The sequence below is a fragment of the Heliconius melpomene genome, chromosome 6 (genome assembly GCF_056956725.1).
Source record: "Heliconius melpomene rosina isolate 202511_hmr_F chromosome 6, ASM5695672v1, whole genome shotgun sequence".
Classification (NCBI taxonomy): domain Eukaryota; kingdom Metazoa; phylum Arthropoda; class Insecta; order Lepidoptera; family Nymphalidae; genus Heliconius; species Heliconius melpomene.
The window spans coordinates 4,217,167-4,242,781 of NC_140394.1; the positions used below are offsets into that span (position 1 = coordinate 4,217,167).

At 31.8% G+C, this 25,615-nt stretch overlaps 3 protein-coding genes across 6 annotated transcripts in view; 1 reads left to right on the forward strand and 2 right to left on the reverse strand.

Moving 5' to 3' along the window:
* LOC146538149 (uncharacterized) overlaps nucleotides 1-22,840 on the forward strand; it is a 37,854-nt gene extending 15,014 nt beyond the window's left edge. Inside the window, exons 3-14 of one of the 4 annotated variants that reach the window (XM_085186580.1) lie at nucleotides 8,180-8,205; nucleotides 10,095-10,131; nucleotides 10,925-10,990; nucleotides 12,259-12,473; nucleotides 13,499-13,618; nucleotides 15,092-15,217; nucleotides 15,983-16,132; nucleotides 19,276-19,468; nucleotides 19,897-20,030; nucleotides 20,141-20,270; nucleotides 20,750-20,840; nucleotides 21,239-22,840. In XM_085186580.1, coding sequence (XP_085042706.1) covers nucleotides 8,180-8,205; nucleotides 10,095-10,131; nucleotides 10,925-10,990; nucleotides 12,259-12,473; nucleotides 13,499-13,618; nucleotides 15,092-15,217; nucleotides 15,983-16,132; nucleotides 19,276-19,468; nucleotides 19,897-20,030; nucleotides 20,141-20,270; nucleotides 20,750-20,840; nucleotides 21,239-21,365 — 1,415 coding nt within the window. In that variant the 3' untranslated portion in view covers nucleotides 21,366-22,840. The remainder of the gene's footprint in view (nucleotides 1-8,179; nucleotides 8,206-10,094; nucleotides 10,132-10,924; nucleotides 10,991-12,258; nucleotides 12,474-13,498; nucleotides 13,619-15,091; nucleotides 15,218-15,982; nucleotides 16,133-19,275; nucleotides 19,469-19,896; nucleotides 20,031-20,140; nucleotides 20,271-20,749; nucleotides 20,841-21,238) is intronic. The other 3 variants (XM_085186581.1, XM_085186582.1, XM_085186583.1) reach the window with 3 other exon arrangements.
* Nucleotides 4,080-5,230, reverse strand: LOC146538150 (uncharacterized). The gene has a single exon (XM_085186802.1). The coding sequence runs from the start codon at nucleotides 5,072-5,074 to the stop codon at nucleotides 4,268-4,270; it is 807 nt and encodes a 268-aa protein (XP_085042928.1). The 5' UTR covers nucleotides 5,075-5,230; the 3' UTR covers nucleotides 4,080-4,267.
* PCID2 (PCI domain-containing protein 2) lies at nucleotides 22,830-25,296 on the reverse strand. Its single transcript, XM_085186586.1, has 3 exons — nucleotides 24,509-25,296; nucleotides 24,179-24,347; nucleotides 22,830-24,070 (listed from the first exon to the last, which is right to left on the reverse strand). Exons 1-3 carry the CDS (start codon nucleotides 24,716-24,718, stop codon nucleotides 23,265-23,267), a joined length of 1,185 nt encoding a protein of 394 aa, XP_085042712.1. The 5' UTR covers nucleotides 24,719-25,296; the 3' UTR covers nucleotides 22,830-23,264.
* Nucleotides 25,297-25,615: the final 319 nt, after the last annotated feature.

The window sequence follows — 25,615 nt, forward strand, 5'->3', positions numbered from 1 at the left end:
ATCTTGTAGGCGTGTTGAGCGTAACTCAACGTCGCGCTTTGCCTCGACACCAGAGCTAAGAAATGAAAATATTAAATATTTAATTTCTTTGAGTGGGATTTGAACCCACAAATGTCACATTTATAGTCACACAGCACGACTGGCCTCATAAAGTACTTATACTAAAATACTTAATCAAATATTCCATTACATTAGTGCATATGGAAAGGTAAAATAAAGTAAATATTTCCCTTCTATTTAAATTCGAAATCGTGCAAAATTCAACAGTCTATTTTTGTTTATAGGATGTTTAAGCATTCGTATTTTAACAGACTGGAATTTGTATTTCTGCGGTGCAAACCGAAGAGAGAAAGATTTTCATGTACAGTGTAAAAGCGACGGGGCTTTCCTCTACGTGACTTATTACTTTGCGAATATAAAATGAAACATTATAAATGTAAAATAAATATAAAATGTGGTTACATTTATTGCTGCCGTAACTTTTAGTGTAGTTTCATGTTAATCTTTGGGGGATTTCATTTTGATTTACAAAATAATTTTGGCAGAGCTGATAGTAAACGTGATCGATGTGGGTTCGATTCCTACACTCGGAAATGAAATATTTTTATTCCTTCGTTTTAGTATCAAGATAACGCACGGCGTTGAATTCCGCCACTCAATTCGCAATGCTTCGAAAATTGGGCGGATATCGAGGAACGGAGTGAATTAAAACTAGTTTTTCTATTATATTAAAAGTAGCATATTTATTCTTGACGCGAGATACAGCGCGTAGCTATAAAAAGATCAAAGTTAATATAAATGTAGGAGAACTTTATTAAAACTAATATTTCTTTAATACGGTAACAAAAGTGAATATATTGCTATAGAATTTTACTGCATAGAATAATAATGAACACGAAAAATAATAATAATTCTCTTATACTGTCTAGCAGGCGTTAAGTCATGCGTGACTTGAATGTAGCTCCAGTATTTTTAAATATGTCAATGTGTTGAATATTCATTGATAATTATAATAACGACGTTGGTTAGAGTATATTATTAATTTTGTAGTGTTGACAGCAAATATTATAAGAAACATACAAGTTTTGCATAAAAAAATGTTTTTTTTTTACAAATTCATAATATTCATACTTAAACGTATAATTATTGAGTTATTTTTATAGTTATTAATTTAATGACATAAATACTGGAACATAAAATAAATAAACAGCTTTTTGCTTTTTTCCTGCATAATAGAGTTGGCAGATGGAATTCTGTATTAAGACACTCCGTTGCCCACTTTCCGCCGAAATTTTGAGATATTATATGTTGAATGGCGGAGATTGACGACGCCCTTCATCTATCAGAGAGGGAAAACGAAAATCATTTTAATTCCCCTGAGTGGGGGATAGGAAAGTGGAAGAAGCTACTACTGCGCTACAACGGCCTCTATAAGCCATATATATGATATATCTAATTAAGTCTGAAAATTGCACAATAGAGAAGGTTTCATATCTTATTTATAACAAAATTTCTTATTCATAAAATATTTAAAATATTATTGTTATTTCACAAACACAAACTATATACAATAAGTATTATTTTATTAGTTAAAAATAGCACCGCTGTGTACATGCTATGTAGAATAAACATTCCTGAAACCTGAAGATTTAACTAAGTTAATTTAGAGAAGGAAATTTCTTCCAGTCCAGCAAGATAACCTTTAACCTTTTGCCTTTCACCGCCCACTCACATCTAACATAGAAATTTAATCTACAAACTGCTATATATTTTTTACTCGACAGCTTCTACATCTTAATATTTCGAATAGTATAAAACTTTTCCAAGAATAGCTATAAATGTTTATTTATAGATAATACTTACTTATCACAAATAAAAACATTGAAAATTATGATAATTTGTTACATTACAGTCCTAAAGGTCTTGATATTTCGTTTGAAGAACACAAAACATCCATCAATCGGGAACATTCCTCGGCTTCGCCCGCTTAAACTATAAAACCGATTTCAAAGATTTGCGATTTAAATCTATATTCAAGACCGGGGTATTTGCCTACTATTAAAATGTAAACAGAGTGGTGGTATTATGATAATGATTCAAAAACAATTTCATTCATTACCAAGAATCATGTTATTTTAATATATTAATTTTATGAATACATACATAATTATATATACAATTGTGCAAGTAAGTAAACAGTTTAGTATGAAAATGTAAACGCGACAGGGTGATGGTTCGATTCCTGTTTGAGGAAATGAAAAATGTAATATTTGCATTTCTTCGCTCTGGTGACGAGGCTAAGCGTATAGTTCCGCCACTCAACACTCAATGCCATCAGAATTCGGCGAAAAGTGGGAACACAGTGACTGAACACTACACTATCTATGTTTACGTATATATGATGAAATTTTACGTAATTGCATACAATATACAACTACAAGAGGGACTCGAAAACATGGAAAGTAGGTCGAAATCAAAGCTTTTGTTGTATAAACATAGGAGATCCACATTTTGCAAAGAGTCTGTTTGTTAAAAAACTTTTACATTTTTTATACTCTAGTGTAACATTAAGCAAAACCAGAACAAGTTTTTGTTTGTTCTTGATTTTTATCGGTGAGTACAACATTTTGTACTGGTTTATAATAAAACTCTGCCAAATAATTTTCACAACTTTCGTTTTTTTTTAGTTTCATTTAATTTTTAAATTTTGCTACATGAGTTACTTAATGTTTTTGTTATATCAAATTGAAACCGATTTTATTTATAAGGAATATTTTCCTTTAATATGCTTTCCTTAGTATTATTACCATTATTAAAAGCTTATAGGAATATATATATTATATAATAAACAAATAGTAATATTATATGAAACAGGAGAATTGAAAAAGTTCTGATATCTCAAAAATGGTCTAAGTTAAGAATATTCAACAGGAAACTTTCACAATATAACTTTTAGTTTAGTTAATTAAAGTTATACTGCTATATGCAGAAAAGAAAAATCTCAAAGGACGATTCTTAATATATTTATTATAGCGCATTATATTTTTAATAGTATTCGTTTTAAATCACGACGTTAGGAGCTTTGAGGTCAACAACAGTCAGTGCTGTCTCATGAAGCTAGAAAAAATAATGCTGTAAACACGATGGTCACGGGTTCTATCCTCACTCGAGGGAATGAATATATTTAAATTAATTATATTCTTCAGACAAAGAACGGTGTTAGTTTCCATCGTTAAACGCACAATTTTTCAAAGTGGGGAAATGACAGTCATTTTTAACATTAGGTTATCTCTGCCTACCGTGTGAGATATAGGGTGAAGGTAATTTTTGCATATACTATAGTCTAAAAATCAGTGCTTGCTGCGTTTTAAATTAGCTAAAGGGCAATTTAAAAATAATAATACATAGTAGTGTGACATTTATATAGCCTTATTTTAGCCTTAGCCTTATAACGAAATTATTTATTTCTTTCAATGGAATTTTATATAAAAACAGTTAATATTATTTTTCACAATTTTATCGATATCTATATCCCGCATATAGCAGGGCAGAGGGTATCTAGTGTTAAGATACTTCCTTCATTCATTCTGAAAGCATTGCGTGTTGGCGGGACTCAACGCCGCGCTTTACCTCGACACCAGCGCGAAGAAATGAAAACTTTAAATATTTCCACAGATGGGGATCGAACCCACTCCCTGTCGTATTTATGGTCAGACATTTGTACCCCTGCGCTACTGACCTCTACTACAAGAAGATAGTTCTTTTTATTGTGTAATCAATTATTAAATGGACGCGTTTCAAGATTTCCTCAAGCTGTCAGTTCATTACAACCTTCATTATCCTTCATTATTATAAGAAAATAATAACTTGGATAATAATTATTATAATAACAAATATTATTGTGTACGTTTAAACGTGCTAGTTGAATAAATAACGTGACAGTGTTTACTTAACAACCCCTTGCTTGAAGTTTTAATTGGGTATGGTAAACTGTTTGGTTTCTTAGGTCCTTTTGTACGAATAGCTGATGCTCGCGACTTTGTCTTCCGTTTTATATTAAATTTATATAAGTAATATATAGAATGTGTGTATTATGTGTTAAGAAAAATGAAGCACGTGGCGTTAGCGATATAAGCAAGCGAGCGGCAAGCAAGCGACAGACATGCGCTTCGCGTGTCTTATTAGAAGCGACTGGCCGACCGGTTTGACCTATGCGCGAGCGCAAGTCGAGTCTTCAGCAAGCCACACCACCCACCACCAGAGACTGTCAAGGGCGATAATAATCGGGAAACCGAACAATTCTATTTGAGCGAGTTCGCTTTAAGCCATCTTGAATGGGAGCATTGGAAGAAAAATCAGGATTGGATTTAGGAGTAGGCGTGGAAATAGGATTGGGAGAAGGATCGGACAGTATGTAGGCTGGTTTGATGCGGTCTACTGATACTGTCACGGTTTTACCTTTTATGAATATTTTAAATGTTTTATCACCACGTTCTAGAACTTCGTAGGGGCCGGTGTAAGGTGGTTGTAAAGCACCACGTAAAGAGTCATCCCTAAGAAAAATGTGAGTACATGAAGACAGATCCTTAAAGATAAAAATTTTGCCTTTGCTATGCCGCGCAGCTGGTGAGGGCTGCAGCTTTGAGGCAAATTGGCGTAGACGTGAAGTGAACTCCGGCAAATCCGTGGAATGGGGAGCTGCGGCCTGGAAGAACTCTCCAGGTAAACGCAATGGCTCGCCGTAAACTAGTTCAGCGGATGATGACCGGAGGTCATCTTTATATGCACTACGTATGCCAAGTAATACCAATGGTAATGTATCCACCCAATTCGTATCTGCGTGGCACATTATTGCTGCCTTTAACTGCCTGTGAAATCGTTCCACTAGCCCGTTGCAAGCTGGGTGATACGCGGTTGTTTTGCGATGTTTAAATCCGATCATTTTTCCAAGGTATTGGAAAAGTGCGGATTCAAACTGTCGCCCGCGATCAGTGACAATATCCATAGGACATCCAAATCTGGATATCCAGGATATTAACGCCTTCCCAACTGTTTCAGCCGTGATATCCGCCATAGGCGTGACTTCCGGCCAGCGGGTAAAACGATCCACAGCAGTGAAGCAGTAGCGATATCCCTGTGAGATAGGAAGAGGTCCTATGATGTCAATGTGAATAAAGGCAAATCGCGCGCGAGGTAGATCGAAAGTGCCTAAGGGAGATGACACATGGCGACTTACTTTTGCACGTTGACATGCCGCACACTGACGGGACCATTCACGACAGTCTTTACGTACTCTAGGCCAAATAAATCGCTCGGCGACTAGCTTAGCCATTGCGTTAGCACCTGGGTGACTTAGACTATGAAGACTGTCGAACAACTTTTTTCTTAAGTCCTTAGGGACAAAAGGTCGAGCGGAAGATGTACTCACATCACAAAAGAGGTCTACTCGAGAGTTAGGAATTCTCAATTGCTTGAGGCGAAGTGATGACTCTCCGCATATAAGTTTGCTAAGCTCACTTGTCAAGCGACAGACATGCGCTTCGCGTGTCTTATTAGAAGCGACTGGCCGACCGGTTTGACCTATGCGCGAGCGCAAGTCGAGTCTTCAACAAGCCACAAATACAATATTTATATTAAACGTCTATATAATAACACAATATTTTTTGTTAAAAAACGCCGTCTCGTATACGATAGGGTAGGCAGAGAGGGTCTAGTGCTATGACACTCGTTCCCCACGTTCCGCCGAATTTTTCGAGGCATTGTATGTTGAGTGGCGGAATTCAACGCCGGGCGTTAGTCTTGGTGTTAGAGCAAAAAAATAAAAATATTAAAAAATAACAATTTATTCCCTTGAGTCGAGATCGAACACACAATTTTAATAAATCTATTCTGGAATCTTGGCAGATTTGATAAGGTCATTATTTTTTGAATATGATAGCGAATCTATAGTGTCTATTCGAGTATGCTTTTACACGTACAAGTTTTTAACTGGCTATCTCTAACACAATAGATAACAAAATTTGCCGACATCGTCCCTACTAGATACAAAGGCACTTCACGAACCTAAATACTTCAGTCTAGAATGAGGATACTTAAGTTCTGCTTACACATGTGCTCTCCGCCATACAGACTGTATATCCATATCATATGATCTTTTATATTCTGGTGATACATATACGAGAAGATCAAATGAATAAAGAAAGTTTTTTTTGTTTAAAGACATAAACAATTGTTTTTTACGACAAACATTAAGTAACGTAAGTCGTAAGCTAAACAAGCTATAGATTTAGATAAATAGATTCAAAATAATGACATTATTATTAGAAACATTACATATATATTCATTTACTAATATATAATAGTAATAATACTAATATATAAAAGTACGAAATGTACGGACTTAGAAACTAAAACATTTTTACCTATAGCATTTATTATAAATGAAAGTAATTATTTCAAATTATTATAAAGATAATTTAATATAGAATTTGAGATTGGACTCCCAAAGAACACTAGGGAACGACGGTATCAAAGCGCAGTCACGCGTACAGGGTTTCAGAAGCCGGGACAAATATTCCTTCAGTGGGCGGATATTCAAGACTACATACTGAAGTACAAAAGCTGGGGGAACATATGCAATATATATGTATACATATTGTATAAACATGTCGCTATATGTAGAGCGTTTTGTTTTACGGAATATAAGTTTCAGGGAAAATTTTTTGATGGTACTACGATTTATACTCGAAAAAAAAAGTTTGACTTACGTTTTCATTTTAATTAGTATTTAAAACTCACATATATCAACAATTTATAATTTGGAAAGATTCCTAGAATAATTATAGCATTTAAATAATAATACAACCTAATACAATGGCTTGGATTTAGAACAGTGTTATACGAAATACGTGTTATTCCAGCGGGAGTTCCATATGATTTTTGTTGGAAAACTTTATTACTGTGCCCTTGACCTTTACATTATATGTATGAGTACGTACATGTTACAGATTTTCATGTGATTGGAAGAAAGTCTAAATATTTCTTTTTTGCAGCTTCACGCTGTGTCCCGCACACAGCATGGTAGGCAGAGGGAACCCTGTGTTAAAACACTCCCGGTCCCCACTTTCCGTCGATTTTTTTTTTTATTTGCACGAATTTGGTGCTAATGTTTTTTTATCTGTAAAGAAAATGGCGTCTGTTGTCTGCCAATAATTAAAAATAAATTCAACAGATCTCGTGTTTAGCTTATTCATACTTTTTATTCTAATTTATAGTTACTGCTGATAAAATATTGTAAACCGATAACGCTTTTTATCGACCTCTTCTATAGGTGCAATATGATGAAATTGTGTGAAACATGATATAAGTGATCGTTCCAGAAGATTATGTGCGTAAATATTTTGCGTCAACATAGTTTCTACAATCATTTACACAGCGACATGTACCTACATGTACTCGTATATATGTATATATGTATGAAACTGAAGCATGCGTAGTTGACCTAGATATAAATCCCATTTGGGTTATTGGACAAGTTTGACATATGACTATCTATCTGCTGGCAAGTTCTGTGTTTGTAAAGGATCATTCTTAGATAGAATTGTGCATGTTTAGTAGACACTTGGTTAAATTTGTGCCAAAAATGTACTTGTTTAAAATATGTATATTTGTATACATACATTTATAAGAAAGATATGATTATATTTATTACAGATGATTACTTTAGTAATTTCTGATGTTACATTTAAAAAAATGCTTAACATAATAATATTACTTTATTATATACATAGGAATACAGGCGCCATTCTTTTTAAATTACTTTGCTTATCCTTATTAAATTATGAATTTTAAAAAGGGAATAAAATTTACTTCAACTGATACTATGCATTAATATTTATACATTTTAACCTATACGTTTAAAAGTTCTTAATGCCATTTTAATTATAAAGATATCACATTAAAAATAATTTTCATTATATATCTCATATTCTGTACAAAAGAAAGATAGAGAAGATACTTTGTGAAAATAAATATTGTTTTGAGTGGAAATCGAACCCACGACCATTGTGTCATTCTTATCTTTCCCAACCATTTTTTATTTTAATGCTGTTCAGCTATATCGTGACTAGGCACATAGATTTATATAAATATATTAAAATTATTTTTACTATCTTTACAGGTCATGAGGCTGAAGACACAAAAAGCGTGAGTATAACAATGTATCATTGACTAAAAAAACAAAAATAATTTTAATAGTTATTCTTGTTAATTTTCTTTATATGGGCCATAAAAATATTGCTTTTAATTCGTTAAAGAAAAAACGTTACATTTGATTTTTTCATCAATTCATTACAGACGCCCGTCTGACTAACCCGACGCGCGGCTGACTAACTCATATTTGTGTAAAAGTAATATTGCTACAATTCTATGCTTTGTTAATATTAGGGCTGAATAGATTTTTAATGAATTTTATTCGTGAAAGATATAAGGTTACGTCATACCTTCTTCATTCTGAGATATAACTTTATGACAGTCAACAGTTGTCCATTTTATCCAGAACATTGGATCATAAACGTACGTCATTTGTCTTGTTATCTATTTTTAAATTTCTTCTTGTATGTTCATATTATTCAGAATCTCAAAAAAATACCCTGATAAGATCAGTTTTTATTGTTCGTGTGTCTGTCTGTCCGTTGAGCTAAAATTAATGCCATACTAATGTCTTCGTTGGATTGCTTTTACATAGAAGTTAATTTTTTGTGTGATCTCTTGGAGAAAAAATTAAGCTTATAAGTCAACACAATCGAAAGATACGAGCGTTTATGTGTCGTTAGTATGAAATTTGCCGCGTAAATAATACTGTAGAGTACTTCACGTGGACAGAGAGAAAAAAGAGAAAATTTACAACACAAATAAAGGAAACATCCGCAAATTGAATTTCATAAGTATATTATTGAAAAAAATAATTACATACTTATGTTTGTAGTTCGATTCATAAAAAATAAGTGCATACGCCCATAAACTTGACTTTATCGTTGACCCACAATCCTGAAATTGATATGGAATGTCTCTATTTTTAACTAAGTTTATTTATTATTTATTCTATATTTAGTTTTAGTTTTTTAGTTTTAGTATTTTATCGAAAATATAACATATTATCCGCTTGTAAATTTGTAGCAATAATACTCGTACATTAAAAACCTTACGCCACTGTACGGTTTCTTAATATTCATAGCGAGAACTTCGTGACTCAAAATATGTAAATAAGATTTATTACTTTGAAGTAACGCTCTTACAACCTTCACTTTTATTTTCACGTATATATTTTGACAAAGCAAAAATAGCTCGTCTTTAGTAAGTGTAAAGTTACTTTGAAAGTAGTTTAGTGATTACATTGTAAATAAAATATTATATACGAACTTTTATATATAAACTACAATTGTTCTGTTAGTTGTTAGTTCGCGTTCGGGTTGTTTAGATGAATGTTTCATGTACACGTAGATCGACAGTGTGAGACTAGCTAGGAATTCTGATTAACTTACACATATTATTAAAAATATTAATTTAAAAATATATATATTTAACAACTTTAACTATATTTCTTTTATTACCGTATTCAAAATTCTGGGGGTACATGGAAACTAAAATATTTCATATTTAGATTAGAAATAAAAATATTTCACTCCCCCGAGTGGATATGGACTAATCAAGTTTTTTACTTTTACTTTTTTCATTAGTAAACATTTCTCTCACATTTAAGGTTTTTTTATATAATGTAAAGAATCACTAAAATAAAATATCTTGATTAAAATATATTCTATTACCTTCAGCATAATAACAAAATATACTTTTATTGTTAAACCCAACAAGTTATAACCGACTTTGGTATTAAACAATCGATCATAATCAATAGCCGTTCCAACTTATCCGCTCCATTAAGCTGATGATGGAAACGTCTTTATTTAATCTCTCGTCACTAAATAGCCCGCTTATTTTCCAATACATTTATTTTTTCCTTATATTTATTTTATACAAGAATTATTTTGAAATTACTTATCATTTAGATGAATATTTAAATAATTTTCTATTTGCAGGATGTACCTGTAAAGGAATTAGAGAATTTAAAAATGGGTAAGATTTTTTTATTTAATATAATTTAATAGAGAAAATAAAAGCAATACCTTATCTAAATATATTTTCTTTATATAAAATTACAGAGGTCCAAAAATTATTCGTAGAAGCTCTGCCACTTATAATTGCCTGCCTCGTAGCGTAAATTGAGTAAAGGTCTTTCCAATTTTATTATACAAGTCAAAAAGCCTCTTGAAAAGCTGCTATCTTAACTTCTTTCAAACAAATTGAAGATATTTTTTTAGCTCTACGTTGTCTCCCTCACATAGGGAACACAGTACAGTCCACAGTAGGGAACCTGCGCACCTAGTGTTAATAACATAATATATATCGTACCCCGTTAAATCGTTACGTTCCACTCTGTAAAATTTGTATTGATATCGATAACTTTGTGAACATTGTATAGATTTTACAGATTATTGTTATATTGTAATTGAAATTATAATCATTATTTTCATGTTTCTAATACTATTTAATATATTCATAAAAACAAAATTTTTAATTGTTTTAGGGTATATAAGAAATAAATGTTCAATTCTTAGAATTTTAAAATCTGAGAAATGCCGATTTATACAAGGAATTACGTTGAAATAATTAATAAAACTATTTGTTTTCAGTCTAATCTGGCTTAAATCACAATCAATTAGTTAGGTTTATTCGATAAATTATATTGTTGCCTTAGTTGATAATTTTACGAAATTGAATTTGCGATATCTAGTTTTGGTAATTAATGTTTACTTTATGTTTTAGTATAATTGAAGCAAATGTAATTATAATGTTGTTTTAAATCCAGCAGAGGAAGCAAGCAAGGAAATGGTTCCGGAAATGAACAGCGAACATGTGGAATACCATCGGCTCGGTAAGATTCCATTAGATATAAGATAAGATATAGATATATATTTTTATATAGTAACATGTTAAAAAAAATCAAGATTTAAGACTTCCTTTCACAAATTATACAATAAAATACAAATATTCTTAATAAATAATAATAAATTAAGCACAGCCTAAAATTCCGCAAATATATTCCTGAAATTGAGCTATATTTCTAACTAAAAGAACTCTTGATCTGCTTTTAATGAAAGTAGAAGGTAAAGTAGGATCCTTTTGCCACCTACAAATATTGTCGCAACAAAAGGGAATTCGCCTCTCATATTGCTTACAATAAAAATATGAGATAAAAATCATCAGTTTTTTTATAATATACGAGTATTGGTCCTAACTTTTGTTCGGGATATTGTTTTTTAAATTTAAATTATAATTTTTTTAGCTTTACGCTGTATCCCACATATAGCAGGGTAAGCAGAGGGAACTTGCGAACCTAGTGTTAAGGCATTCCATTCCCATTAAGACACTTCAATTCCCCACTTTCAAACGAATCCAGGAGGCATTTTGGAGGCAAATTCTCAATTAATGGCTAAGGTTAAGGTTAAAGAGGCTGATATGGCCCCAAAACGTTGAACAAGATAGAGAATATTACACCCGAGAGTACAATAATCATATATTTATTTATATAAAACATTTGCTTGTAACATCGTTGCTATATGCTGGAAAGGGGAATTGTAGACAAAGGAACATTTTTGGCTTATTAAGAGATACTGGATGTATTTAATTGGAATTGGATAATAATCCGATTCATCATACGAATAAATATAAATAAAAAATAAATATACAGTGAGTTTTAAATCTAAAACTATTATGAATAATATGACTCGCCTCAAATGAGACCCCAACTACGTTTCTTATTTTTTTTTAATTCCCTTTTTATTATGTGAAAATTAAATTCTAGATGTTTTTTTCATTAAAAATAAAATAAAAATCATAAATTATTAGTGAACTTATTTGACCGAAACCGTTTAAATTTATCAGAGACGAAAGAACATTGATTATATATTTTTTCATAACTCAGTAATTGAGAATATTGTTATATCAAGAATTCTTCATTCATTCAACAAAAGGTATTAGTGGGAAGCTAAAAGCTAATATATTCACTAAATAAAATTTTAATTAAATTAATATAATAATTTTATTGTTTTAATTCGTTGCGCTACGATGCTACGACGCTACGAGGGTCTACGACTCTTGCATCTATGAATACTTAATATGTTATTTAAAATTGCTATACAGATTCCGTTCAAGAAAACGGTGAACTAGTATCTAGACTGGAACAGCACGCGTCAGCTGATGCAACAGGCGATGAGAAGCCCCGGGTGCACGCGCAAGCACAGTTAGACGTGCCAGCTGAGGGCGTACACAAAGTGGTGGTGCAGGATGGACAGCATATCAGTGTTATGGATGCTACTGTGCCAACCACTATCGCACCTGAAGAATCTACCACTAAGGTTAGAGGTTTATGATTTTACAATACAATACAATATACTTAATTTCACATACAAATTACATAAATTATATACAAAATAAGTAGAAACAACATGTACAATAAGGCGGCCTTATCGCTTAAAGTGATCACTTCCAAGCAACCTTTGGTCGTTGGAGCTGTATTAAAAAAAGACTACTTTTTTGACATTTAAATGATTTTTATAAACTACTATTTTTTTTTTAACTTCACGCTGTATCCCGCACGCAACAAGGTAGGCAGAGGGAATCTCGTGTTAAGACACTTCATTCCCTACTAGTATTTACTATATTAATCATATTATCTATATATATAAAAGGACTTGTCCTCACTGACTGAGGTAAGACGCACGCACAGCCGTAATCGCTGTGCGTAGAAACGTGGAATTTGGACAGATGTTTACTTTCGTAATCTGGACATCCACTAAGAAGGGATTTTGAAAAATTTTCACCCTAAAGAGGTGAAATAGGGGTTCAAAGTTTGTATGGAAAAAAAATTAAATCAACACCGATTTTTATAAAATTTGAAAGTCTGACTCTTAAAAATATTTATTTGAGTACGTGTTTCACGGTTTTTTAGAATTTACCCCCTAAGGGTGCCAATTAGGGGTTGAAAGTTTGTATGGAAAAATCTTTAAATCGCCACCAATTTTTATAAAATTTGAAATTTAGACTGTTAAAAATATTTCATTGGACACATGTTTCGTGGTTTATTAGAATTCACCCCTAATTACGCAAGCGAAGCTGCGCGCGTCCGCTAGTTGGTAATAAAATAAAATTACAAATGATGATGATGATCTTTAGACACGTACAAAAATACATCAAGTAAACAGTATCTACAATTAATTACATAGATATACGAAAAGCTTGTGGCTTCTTTCTATTGTAAACACGCAAAACCGGTATCTAAAAGGAGAAAAATAGACATATAATATATCGGAATTTCTTTGTTTCTTTCTCTTGGAGATAATGAGTCCTATGCGTTAAGCTAAATACATGTACTTACCTGTAGGTGTTCCACGGCGCCGCTCGCCTAGTGCAACCTGGAGCGGCCACTAATCTTCCACAAAATGGCCACACCGCAGTACGACGAGCCTTTAACCCCAACGTGAACAAGGAAATTAAGAATAATGTAATTACATTTTTAAATACAATTTGGTTATTTTAAATAATCTGTTTTTTAGCTTTACGCTGTATCCCGCGCATGTTAGGATAGGCAGGGGGAACCTCGGAACCTAGTGTCAAGACACTCCGTTCCCATTAAGATACTTCCGCTCCGTATTGCCTCAACACACTGGCCTGTATATTTTTTATATTCTATACTAGCGGACCCGAACGCGACTACGCCTGCTTGAACTATACGAATATTTATTAAATATGTTTATGAAATTATTTTCAATTTTCAATAGAGAGATGCGTTAAGCAAGCTCATTTTGGGTGACGTTTTCTAACAACAAACTTTGCAAAGTGACGGTTGTTATTAACATGGTGGAATAAATTGCATGTCAAATTAATAAGTATTTTAATATATTGGTATATATCGAAAATATTACAAATATGAGAAAAAAAAGTATCCTATGTTTATCCCGAGACCCTCAAGTATCTATATATAGGAGTATTTTATCACAATTGAATTAGCGGTTTGGCCCTGATTGCGTAAAAGACAGACAGACAGACAGACAGACAGAGTTACTTTCGAATTTATAATATAGGTGTGGATTTTATACATAATTGTTTTCACAGGTATTTTCACACCATCAGACGTAAATAGATCACCTATAAATGTTTACTCGAGCTAGCAATCAAATCTAATAAAAGTAATCTCTCAGCTATCTCCAATTTCGCTAAAAATAGAATTACGCACTACATCCAAAGTGAATGTTGTCGTTAACTTATTTTATGAGTCTACCAGACTGGGCTTCATCATAAAACGTAAAGGCTTGTTCTTATATTTTGCGGTGAAATTTTCTTTGTGTATATGAAACTCTACGTACTACGAGTGTTTTTTGCTGTCGATACTTATGTAACCCAATAACATCAAAGGTAGCGTAAACAAGATCATTACCAGATCTTCGAGAACTACAAAGTTATAAATTTAATCATTAAATAAATTATAACGTAATTTCAAATAGTTATACATTATTATCTACAGACATCTTGAGATGTTAAGTGGATACTTATATTTCACGCAATTAAGAATAATATCAATAAATACACAGCCTTTTTGTGAAAATAAATCAAAGATTTCGTTTTTGTACGGACACAAATGAATGTTTCATTCAGTTGCCATAGAATTACTTTTTATTACCATCACGTTGTAATCCATACACAGCAGGATAGGCAGAGGGAATATAGTGTTAAGACACTCTGTTCCCCATTTTCCACGAGATTTTCGAGGCATCGCGGGTTGAGTGGCGAAACTTAACCCCGCACTTTTGCATTCTTACCACAGAGATATAAAATATGTCATTCTCCCGAGTAGGAATCGAACCCACACTCGAAACCACAACCGTCTCGTCTACGCGTCGTATAAAACCTTATATTTCGTCGAATTATTTTATTTCTTTTCTATAAAGCCAAGATTTATATTTGTAATTTATATCAGATGGATCGTTATTCGCCATACGCCGGCTTGCAATATTCGCCGTTGGATATGGCGGAATACGTCTTCTGGACCGGAGATGAGCGCGGCGTTACGACCGCTATCGAAGAATTTTTGCAAGAAGGCATGGTAAGTATTACGTACTATTTTGTTATTATATTACAAAAATTGAGATTTTACTTTACGATGTTTAAAAATAAATATCAAATCAAATCAAATCAAAACAATTACCCTATTTTATACCTTGAAAAGAAGTTAGTATTTTCAATAAATATAAGCTTCTTCTATTACTCATTGAGACCATATTTTTCAACGAAACAATAATAATTGTTCAGTAAAATAAAAGTAAAGATAGATGTTATATTAAAGCTTTCATCCGTAGCAATTTTTCAGACTTCTTTGTTCTTCATAAATTAACTACGAGGCGGTCGTAGCAATCAATGTATTGGTTTTTTGTTTAACTTGATATAAAAGGTCAGTAAAGTAGATATAAAAATATCAATGGATATTTCTGAATATACCAATGAACATAAGATAGTTTTATTATAGTATAATTAGTTGCTGTAATAAGTTTAAAGTTTTTGTACTTTAAAATAGTGAAATCAAAACAATTTTCACATTTTTAAAACAAAACTTTGAAAATAATTTAGTTAAAAAAATAACATTGTCTAGATAATAATATAAAAATAAAATGGGGTGTGTCTAATTTAAAAAAAAATAATTAAATTTGCTAAAGTAAATTTCTGTATAAATACCTAGCAATCATGCAACCAATGAAATTCCGAGTAAAAGCGTAAAACGTTTTAACCTTGAATTGAAGTTTACATACAAGTTTCGTAATGGCATGTCAACGGCGTAATTAAAAAATTGAAGTGCCTACGTTGAACGTTTCAGATGTCCAAAGAAGAGGCAATTGCTTTTTTACAAGAGATTAAATTTAATATCGACTACCTCCGTGCTCATTATTCGCAAAATATGAAAGCGGCTGAAGAAAACGCACAGCAGGAGAAACTGAGGAACTTGATAATGGAACAAAATGCCAAGGTAATTCAAGTTAATGTTTATTCTGACATTAGCGAACGACTCGCGGCTTCGTCTGCTCGGTCTACTCAATTATTTTCTCATCTGAATTACTTTCGTGAACTTAAATGTTATCATTTCAAAAACAAAGTATGTTAAGGTAAGTTCGTTAAGATACAATAGTGAAAACAGCATTCGGTTTAGCTGTTTCAGAGATTAGCTTGCACAAGCACACAGACATACAGACAGAAATTTTATTATGTAACAAACCTAATAAGTATTATGTCGCTTTACTTTTTCTTCAACTTATTTGCATATAGGTATATCATTTCTCTTAACACATGAGTAAATTTTGTTACAATTTAAGTATGTTGTGAAGAATGTCTAAAAATGGCATCGTAACTCGGATGGACCGATTATGATTTAAATTTTTGTTTCAATATGTTTAGTCGTTTAAAGATTGTTAGCTATTTTCCGGTCATTTATATACATTTTAGATATTTTTGAGTAAAGAGTTTTAAATTTCAATTATTGCGTAGCATTCTAGAATATTTGTGTTGACAACCATATTATAATGCCTCAAAACGCCTTCAACACGTGCCTTAGCCAATTTCGTTTCCAAATAATCTATTAAAATCACGTGGCCTAGCGATTGGTACTTTATTTATTTCATTTTTCGCACGTGCCCAATAAGATATCTAAAAATATTTTATTCATATAAACAAAAACTGAAGTAGTTACTAGTAAGTATTATACTGATATTATTATGTTCTATAGACATGTCGAAAATTATAATATCTGTTCAGAAAAAAAATACGGACCACCATTACACAGAAAATCATATGAAAGAATTACTTTAAACTATTAACGTTTTAAAAGATTCTTTAATTTTCATTTTGTTAGAAGGTTTTGTTTCACAACAATTATGAAAAATTTTAATTGAAATATATTGAAATAAACACTTTTCTTGAAATTTGATATATTAAAATGAGAAAACGAAATAAACAATACAATAGAATATACCTATTTATCCAATAAAACATACCATATCCAATTTTCGCTAACTTAATTATAACATTGCAATTCACCTTTTCACCTGAAATAACGTGTGACAGACAGACACTACGCAAATTGACGAGACGTTACTAATTTGTTTGGGGAGAGCCTTATCGAACACCTACTGTTCAATTATAACTCAATTATAGCAGTTGTGTGGATTTTGTACCTACATCGTTTAGATTTAGGGTAAGCCTATTAAAATATATCATTAGAAGTGCGAAAATTTAGATATTTGCTACTTAATGGCGGAAGAAGGAGGAAATGGGGGAAGGAATGGATTTGTTTAAGATTAGACACACCGGTAGTTGGATTAGCTTAAAAAATACTTAATTTTTATGGTTATTGTATTTTAGCAAATTCATATCATTGAATTAAGTTATTAATTCATTGAATTATAATAATTAAATGTAATTTCATAAATTGATATATTAATAACTAGCGGACCCGGACGCGGCTACGCCTGCTTGAAATATAAGAATATAATTTCTACAAAAATATAATTTCAATCTAGATGAAATGCTAAAAGTGACTATTATATTTATTTTCATAAGGATGAATATCAAAATGACGCGGTAACGGTTGCGTAGCGACGCGACAGTTGTTATTAACATGGCAGAATAAATTGCATGTCAAATTAGAAAGTACTTTAATTTATTGGTATGTGGGTGTAATGTAATGGTATATAGCCTATAGCACTTCTGAAGAATGCAGCTTTCATACAAAACAAAAACAAAGTAAATCGATCCAGTAGATCCAGAGATCTTAGCGTTCAAACAAACAAACAAACAAACAAACTCTTCCGCTTTATTATATTAGTATAGATGAAAACCATGTAGATAGATTAGTTTGTAAATTTTAATTTCTATTTGGTCGCAATTCAATAGTAACTTACACAAAACAGCGGACAAAAGTTAATGACTAATTATATTTAATTTAGCAATGAATAGTATAAATTGGAGTCCGCAAGTTTATAACGAAAATATACGAATTAATGCCATTCAATGATTCAATTTTAATTTAACATATAAAAAATAGGTAGACTACTTATTACGTTTTACAGTTCTAACTAGATTTATTTATATTAATTTTATCATATTTTTTACCTTAGTGAAGTTTTACTAAGAGAATATAATTTAATACATGGCCATCTTGGCAAAGCGACTGATTGTAAACACTCGGGGGAAAATGAATTATTTTCATTTCCGAGCTCTGATAACAAGACAATGGGGGACGTTGAGTTCTGCCAACTCTGTGGAATCTGTGGAACAGAGGGTTGTGATACTAGGAACCCTATCTACCCTATATCGGAGAAATTTGTAAAAAATATATCTGAAAGTTTTGTTCTTATTATGATATCATGGTTTCGAAAATTAAAACGTAATAGGTACAAAATATTTTTCTCAAATATACCATACTAATATAGTAAATCATTTTCAAATATAGTAAAAATTTACACAATTAATTATAAACTTTTATAATTAATTGTGTAAATTTTTACTTCTTTAATTATGTCTCCTATATGTTATTCGGTAATGAACCTCTAGATTAGCAATCTAATAAGAAACGTCGAGGATATTTATGTCGGTGAAATATTCAATTAAGTTCTGTTTCTGTATCTAACATAATCTCTAAGCTTTAACATAAGCCGCTGTTATTATTTTAATGTTATATTAAAATTGATTACAATCTTTGGAAACATTAAATTAGTGCTAGTTGGATTCGAAAATTAAGAGATATTATGTAACTATATAATAGAAATAGATATTTAGAAAAATTTATGCCAACAATAAATGTAGGGATATAATTTTTAAGATCTTTGATTTTCGCGATTTTTACAAATTATAAATGGAATTCTTTAACAGGATTAATCGCGTAAATGATATAATTGGAGATATGTTGTAATGCTGGCGGGACGGCAACTTGTTCAGATAAAGTGCCTCCTTCACCTATTAATCATCTAGCTGATCGTCTAGGTCTTCAGTAACACAGAAGATGTGAAGAAGAAAGAAATGTATTTTCTTTATTGAGATAAAATCTAGTTAGTGTAGTTCTAATTACGAAATTAATTCGAGTAACCTTTTATATTATTTTTTTTATTCTACACCTAGGATTACCAGTATCATCAGGTGCCTATTCAATTTCCATTTGCTGGAAGACCAGAAGCAATTCACCCTGTTTCCAACAAAAACTGGGATTTGGGGAATAATATTGGAATGATCCCTTCTCTACCCATCACAAATGACTTACGCCCGGAACCCGTGAAGAGGACCTTTGATCCGATGCTACAGACTAATATAATCAGTAAGTCATATTACGTTCATATTATTCTCCAATTTTACAAAGTCTTTACATTAGTAGCGATTGTGATTCCCATGTATAAGCTATTTTACTATAAAGTTTCATTTAAATCAGTTCTATAGTTTTAGCGTGTAAGGGGAACAAACATTCATTCTTATAAATTTAATATCAGTAGGATATGAATTTGGTTTTACTATCTTTTCATTTTGTTCTATGGGTAACCAATGTACTTGTATTTGTATGCATTAAATATTGTAACCGTTACTTTCAGTTCAATATTTGGTTTCCTCCTATTTTTAGATACATCTCAAGTTAGCGTCATTCCCTTTAGTGGGAATCGAACCCACATAGGCTAACTACAGTTAGAAGCCCCCAAATTATGTTACAATATTAGTGTCTTTTGTATTGTCATTTTTTATTCCCTTTCAAAGGTACATCCGATTACGACCGTGAAGCTCCCATCATAAGCGAGGAGGAGTACGAGGAGATGATGGACAAGCTGCGCGCCGCCGACACGCTCTACACAGAGTACACGCTGGAGGAGATCATTTACCAGTTGGCTAAGGTATAGACGTGGTATTATTCTTATTTAAACAGAAACGTCGCTCAACACACAATGCTAAGTGCAAAATAAAGCCTAGTACAATATAAATAATGACCCCCCCCCCCCCATAGATGATGTTCTCGCAGTCGATGGCGCGCGAGCCCGCATCGGCGCGTGCCGCCACGCAGCGCTTCATGTCCTTCCTGGAGCTGGAGGCGCAGCGCGGGCAGCTGTCCCGCACCATACAGAAGAAAGTGCTAGGTATGCTCGCTTATTGACACTATAGGCATGTAATATAGCTAAAGAGCCTGTTTGTTTGTTTGAATGATTATTTTATTATCAATCGGATTAAAAAAAACACTTTGTATGTGTGCCATAGATGTTATTATGTCATTATGTAAGTCAAAATGTAATTTTACCCCATTTAATTTTTTCTTTATTTTATGCATCTACCTACTTACTAAGTAAATATACAAAATTATAAAGTCAAAGTCAAATACCCAAAAAAAAATTCCAACAAAAAATAAACATAAACGTGTAAAATATTGCCATATCAAAATGTTATATAACTTGGATGTCTAGCGAGACGTTAATTTTAAGCTATTTTTGTTGTTGTTGTTGTTCTTTAATTATGGCGATCCGAGCGTGCCAGTTCAGCACTAATCACTTCGCCAAAATTTTAAGCTAAACTTGATTAAATAAAATATATGACATAAATAACCTTGTTTTATAAATTTCAGACGTAATGATGGCGGCACTCACGGATACGATCAGCGACCATCCTGAACTCCTGCAAGCGCGGGAGGGGCTAACTGTTCCGCCATCCAACCGGTATGTCCCTATATTGTGACCAACTTAACAAATGTAAAAACAAAAGTCTGAAGAGTTGATGAAACAAAAGTATTTCTTGTTTAAATCAAAGTTTCTTGAATAATGGAATACTTAAGTCTTTAAAAATAATTATAAAAGCAGTACTGAAAATATTATAAACTGTAGGGGTAAACGCAACTACTTAGTGGAAACACAATTACAAGGATCAGCTAGTACTTTTGTAGCTTCACACTGTATCACGTTTACACTCCTCTCCCCAGAGTGAAAATCGAACCTACAAACATCATATTTCGTATTTCCATAGTCAGACTGAGACACAACCACTAAGCCACGACGACCACGTGATATTTATATACCTAATTTATAGACTAATTATAAACTACTTATTACTTTACCAGAATAATGCGGCAATTCCTGGAAACGAGCGCGTCAGAGCCGAGCGTGTCACGCGCCATACTCGCCGCATACAAGGACGAGCTGCTAAAAGGACCTTTGCACAAATTCTCTTTCGCCGAAAGAAACTAAATATACCTACGTATTAACAACTTCCACCTACGCTCACTAAAATTCTCATTGATCTCCTTCCGTTGAAAGTTGCATTTAAACTAACTTCAGTATTTATGTTTTAATAGGAATAAGTACAAGACCATTATCATTCAGTGTTTGAACAAAAGAATTATTATAATATTGTATTAATATTATTGAAAATATTTAGTAGTGTTTGATTTTTGATGTATTCCCTTAGGTAAATGTAATGCCAAAACCTAGTGTATAAGTTAAATTTTACTTTGAGCTTTTAAGTGTTAGCTAGATGTGACTACGTTTCCATCTTTATATTATTGCCATTCTAATAAATGAATATTATTTACTATACCCATTGAATATTATTGTATTCTATAATATTTTATACACTGCAGGGTACCACATAAGATTTTTTTAAATTATTTTGAAAAGATTAACTTTAATTTGTAACTGCTACCAATATTTACGTAATTATTTAACTATAGAATAAAGTATATGCGGATATCATATATTTCTAGTGAAATTATAGATAAAAAATGCTTATTAATAATTTCCCTTGCTATAATCAAAATATTATAGGAAGTAGACAAAAGATATTTACAGATAAGCTCAGATTCTATGAACATTTCATCATAACCCCAAATAGTAAATAGATAAATTGTAAAAATTGTTCAAATAATAGTAAAATAATTAAATTTTGTTTCTTTAACAAGTTTAATTTGATCACTTTCAAATAAACGATCAATCGAAATACCTTATCTGTAAACATCTTAGACTAGTCTTAGAAGTAAACTGTTTGTGCTATACCTACCTACTAAAAATACACAAATTCCATTATTGTCTATATTCTAGTCAGATATTCTTACATATTTTTCTACTTCAACTTCAAACATTGTGGTGTGCTTTTTTCAAATTAAGCAAATTTGTAATTTATGTATTCTTCAATATTCATTTGAAATTATATTATTAGGATTTAAAAAAAAATTAAATTATATCTCCATTTTCTGTTTTATGGACTTAATTAGATTGATTAAGGTGCAAGGTACATTGCCCATATAATAGTAATGTTTAATGATGTGCTGGGCAGGCTAGATGTGATCAAATAAAAGCCTATATGGATATAAGAAAGTAAATAGTTACATACAATTTTCTTTAATATTTACATTCTGAAACAGAACAGGGCTAGATTTTTATACAAGTTGCATATCAGAAATGGTATAAACATATCAATAATATTTGCAATTTTACATAGCAACGAGCAAAAAAAGCACATTACAATGAACTTTCTATCTTTTAACTAAAAGTCTATCTATACCCATAATATAAGACTTAGAAAAATCTATTAGAATCTAAAGTTACATTGCAAGACTTAAATATTCAGCATTGTTAGGATTGATGCTAAGAATCGGCGTAAAATTTATTATATTTATATTATTCTTTGACATATATTGTAATTTAATAAAAAACTTTTAATGTCATTAGTGTTTTATTTAAAAAATATATAGTACAACATTACTTACAGAGGTTAATCTTAAATGCAAACAATTTTTAAAATCTTTAGAGACCATTATGACACAGTCCAACAGTGTCCAACTGCAAATGTATTGGATATGAGTTTGATCCCTACTGGAGCAAAGAATTACTTTCATTTTACAACTCAGGTAAACAAACAACCTCTCTAATTTTCTGGCTACTTGTCTAATAAAAATAAAAAATATATATTTTGCATATAAAAAGAAAAAATGTAAAACTAAAAAAACTCAGTTCTAGTGTACTTATACTTTAACTGTAATAGCCATCATACATTAAGGAAATAGGAAAATGCAAATTAATTGCAGGAAATTAGATTTATACACTGATAATACAGTATTGTAGTATTGGTTTATGTAACATACAAAAAAATTACAAACTTGATAATGGTGGGAATGCATTTTGTTTGCTTACAACAACTTTTTTATGTTGATATGAAATGTATCCTTTAATTTTACCAAGAAATATTAAGTTAGCAACAATACACTGAGTTTCATCAGAATCTACATCTTCTTGACCCATTATTTGTAAAGCAGCTTGGAAACTTGCTATGTCAATCTGATGTGAATTTTCAACTAAATAGACTTTTCTGAAAAGATTTCTGTAAGCTATAATTTTCAGCTTCTCCACAATTAAGTAGATGCCAGCACTTATGAAAAATGACTCATGCTCTTCCATAATAGTGTCAATACCACGTAAATCTCCTTTCTTTACAACAGCTGTTAAATCCCAAAACTGAAGTAAGTCATACTTTGCCAAAAGCCTCCTTGTTGGCATGTAGCCCAATAGCATTTTTACAGGTATTAAATATGTGAGGATCAGCCTTTTATTTTTACGACTATTTCTGTGGCAGTTTTGGAAAGCAAATGACAAATATTCATCTGCCTCTCTATATTTTGAATCAAACATTGCTTTACGCCCAACAAAATATCTGTAGGTAATCTGTTGTGCCAATGGAAACTGGTACCATAAAGGAGATGAGTCAATTGCTCTTATAAGTGGTTTACATAAATGTAGCTTGTTTATTCGGAAATACACTTTAAGAAGTTGGTTAACAAGGTATAACATACCAAGTCGCTTGGTATCATCATCTGAAGTTCTATTGTCAGCAGCGCAAACTCTAAAGCAAGACAGTAAACTTTCTGCTGCTTTTTCCAAAATTTTTCCATTACTTTGAGCTGTAATAAAAATAAATAGTTGTATATATATTACAGATTTTTTTAAATTTCAAATATAATAAGATTTTTAAGAAAAAATATACAAGGTTAAATTGTGTTCAATCTTACGTTTACATGCTTCTGCCTTTTGAGCAACAAGTCTCAAGTCTAAACATACAGTGTACATAAGAGGAAGACTCCAGTTTTGTTCTTTTTGATTTTGTAAGATTCTGACTATGGCCACTATGCACTGGCTTTGATGACTATAAGCTTCTAAATATTCTTTTTCGCATAATGCCTGAAAGTAAATTCAATATAAAAATACATTATTATAGCAATTTTTTAAACTATTTGATTTATATTTCAGTATTATTCTTAAGCATATTTAAATAGCACAAAACATTTTTTAATGTATTCGTTGTCATTTTGATGGGATATATATAGTAACCTAAGTTGTACCTTAACACATAATAAATGACATATAATAACTTCATCTAAGGGCGCTACACAATTTCCTTCCACTAGACTAGCTATATCACTAGATCGCAGATTTCTGTTAGTAACATGAGGATCTCTGAGAGACAGTAGTCGTGCAAGATCATCACCATCTCCAAGCCTATACATTCTTTCAACGGTCTGAATATATTGGTTCAGCGTGCCGGTGGCCATTGTAAAATTGTTATTTTATGTGCAATTTACTTAAGCATCGACGATTCATTCGTTTTTCGAATATTAAATATATTATTTTCTAACGAAAGGATGCGAAAGCTTATTTTGATTTCAAATGACTTTGACAAGTAAAGCAAAATAAGGGTACGATCCAAAATGTCTGTAAGCGTTGTAAAGCCCAGTCTACACTGTCCAGCAGGCTTCACGGGGTAACGTGAATACGAGAGTGTGGATGGAATGCTCGTGTTTAGGATGATGTTCTGCTCGAGTTTAGGACCCTCGTGAGATCGTCTCGCCTCAATACACGTTGCATTGAATTCACTCCATTTTTACGATGCCTCGAAACAATCGGATGCTTTGAAAAAATATTGATTTATTTGATTTATCGATGTATTTATATAACACATCATCAAGAATCAAGGTTACCAATTAACCATTTTGTCTATTACTATTTCAATAGCAATAGTACACGCGTACTCTATGTACTTTGTAATACACCAATATTAGTGCACGTGCAGTCAAAACACTTGATAACGAACCAGGATTAGTGTACTTGATAATGCACCAGTACAAGTGTATGCGCACTCAATGCACTTAATAACGCGCCAGTACTGGAGAACCTGCATTCGACCCACTGAATAATGAACCAGTGTTTACAGTAAAAAATAAATACGATTTCGACTACGTTACTGCAATCATAATTATATTTCCCTAGATTACTTTGACTGCATACTGCCATTTGTTATTCTATAATCGGATGAATTTCTCTCTAGTAAGAGCACTCAATATTGCTCGCAGTGTATATCGAAATATACCCTTAGCTATTACTTGATAGTGATGATATAACAAATACAGATTGAACAATATATCTTTTGATGTTAAAGCTTTTAAAATTAT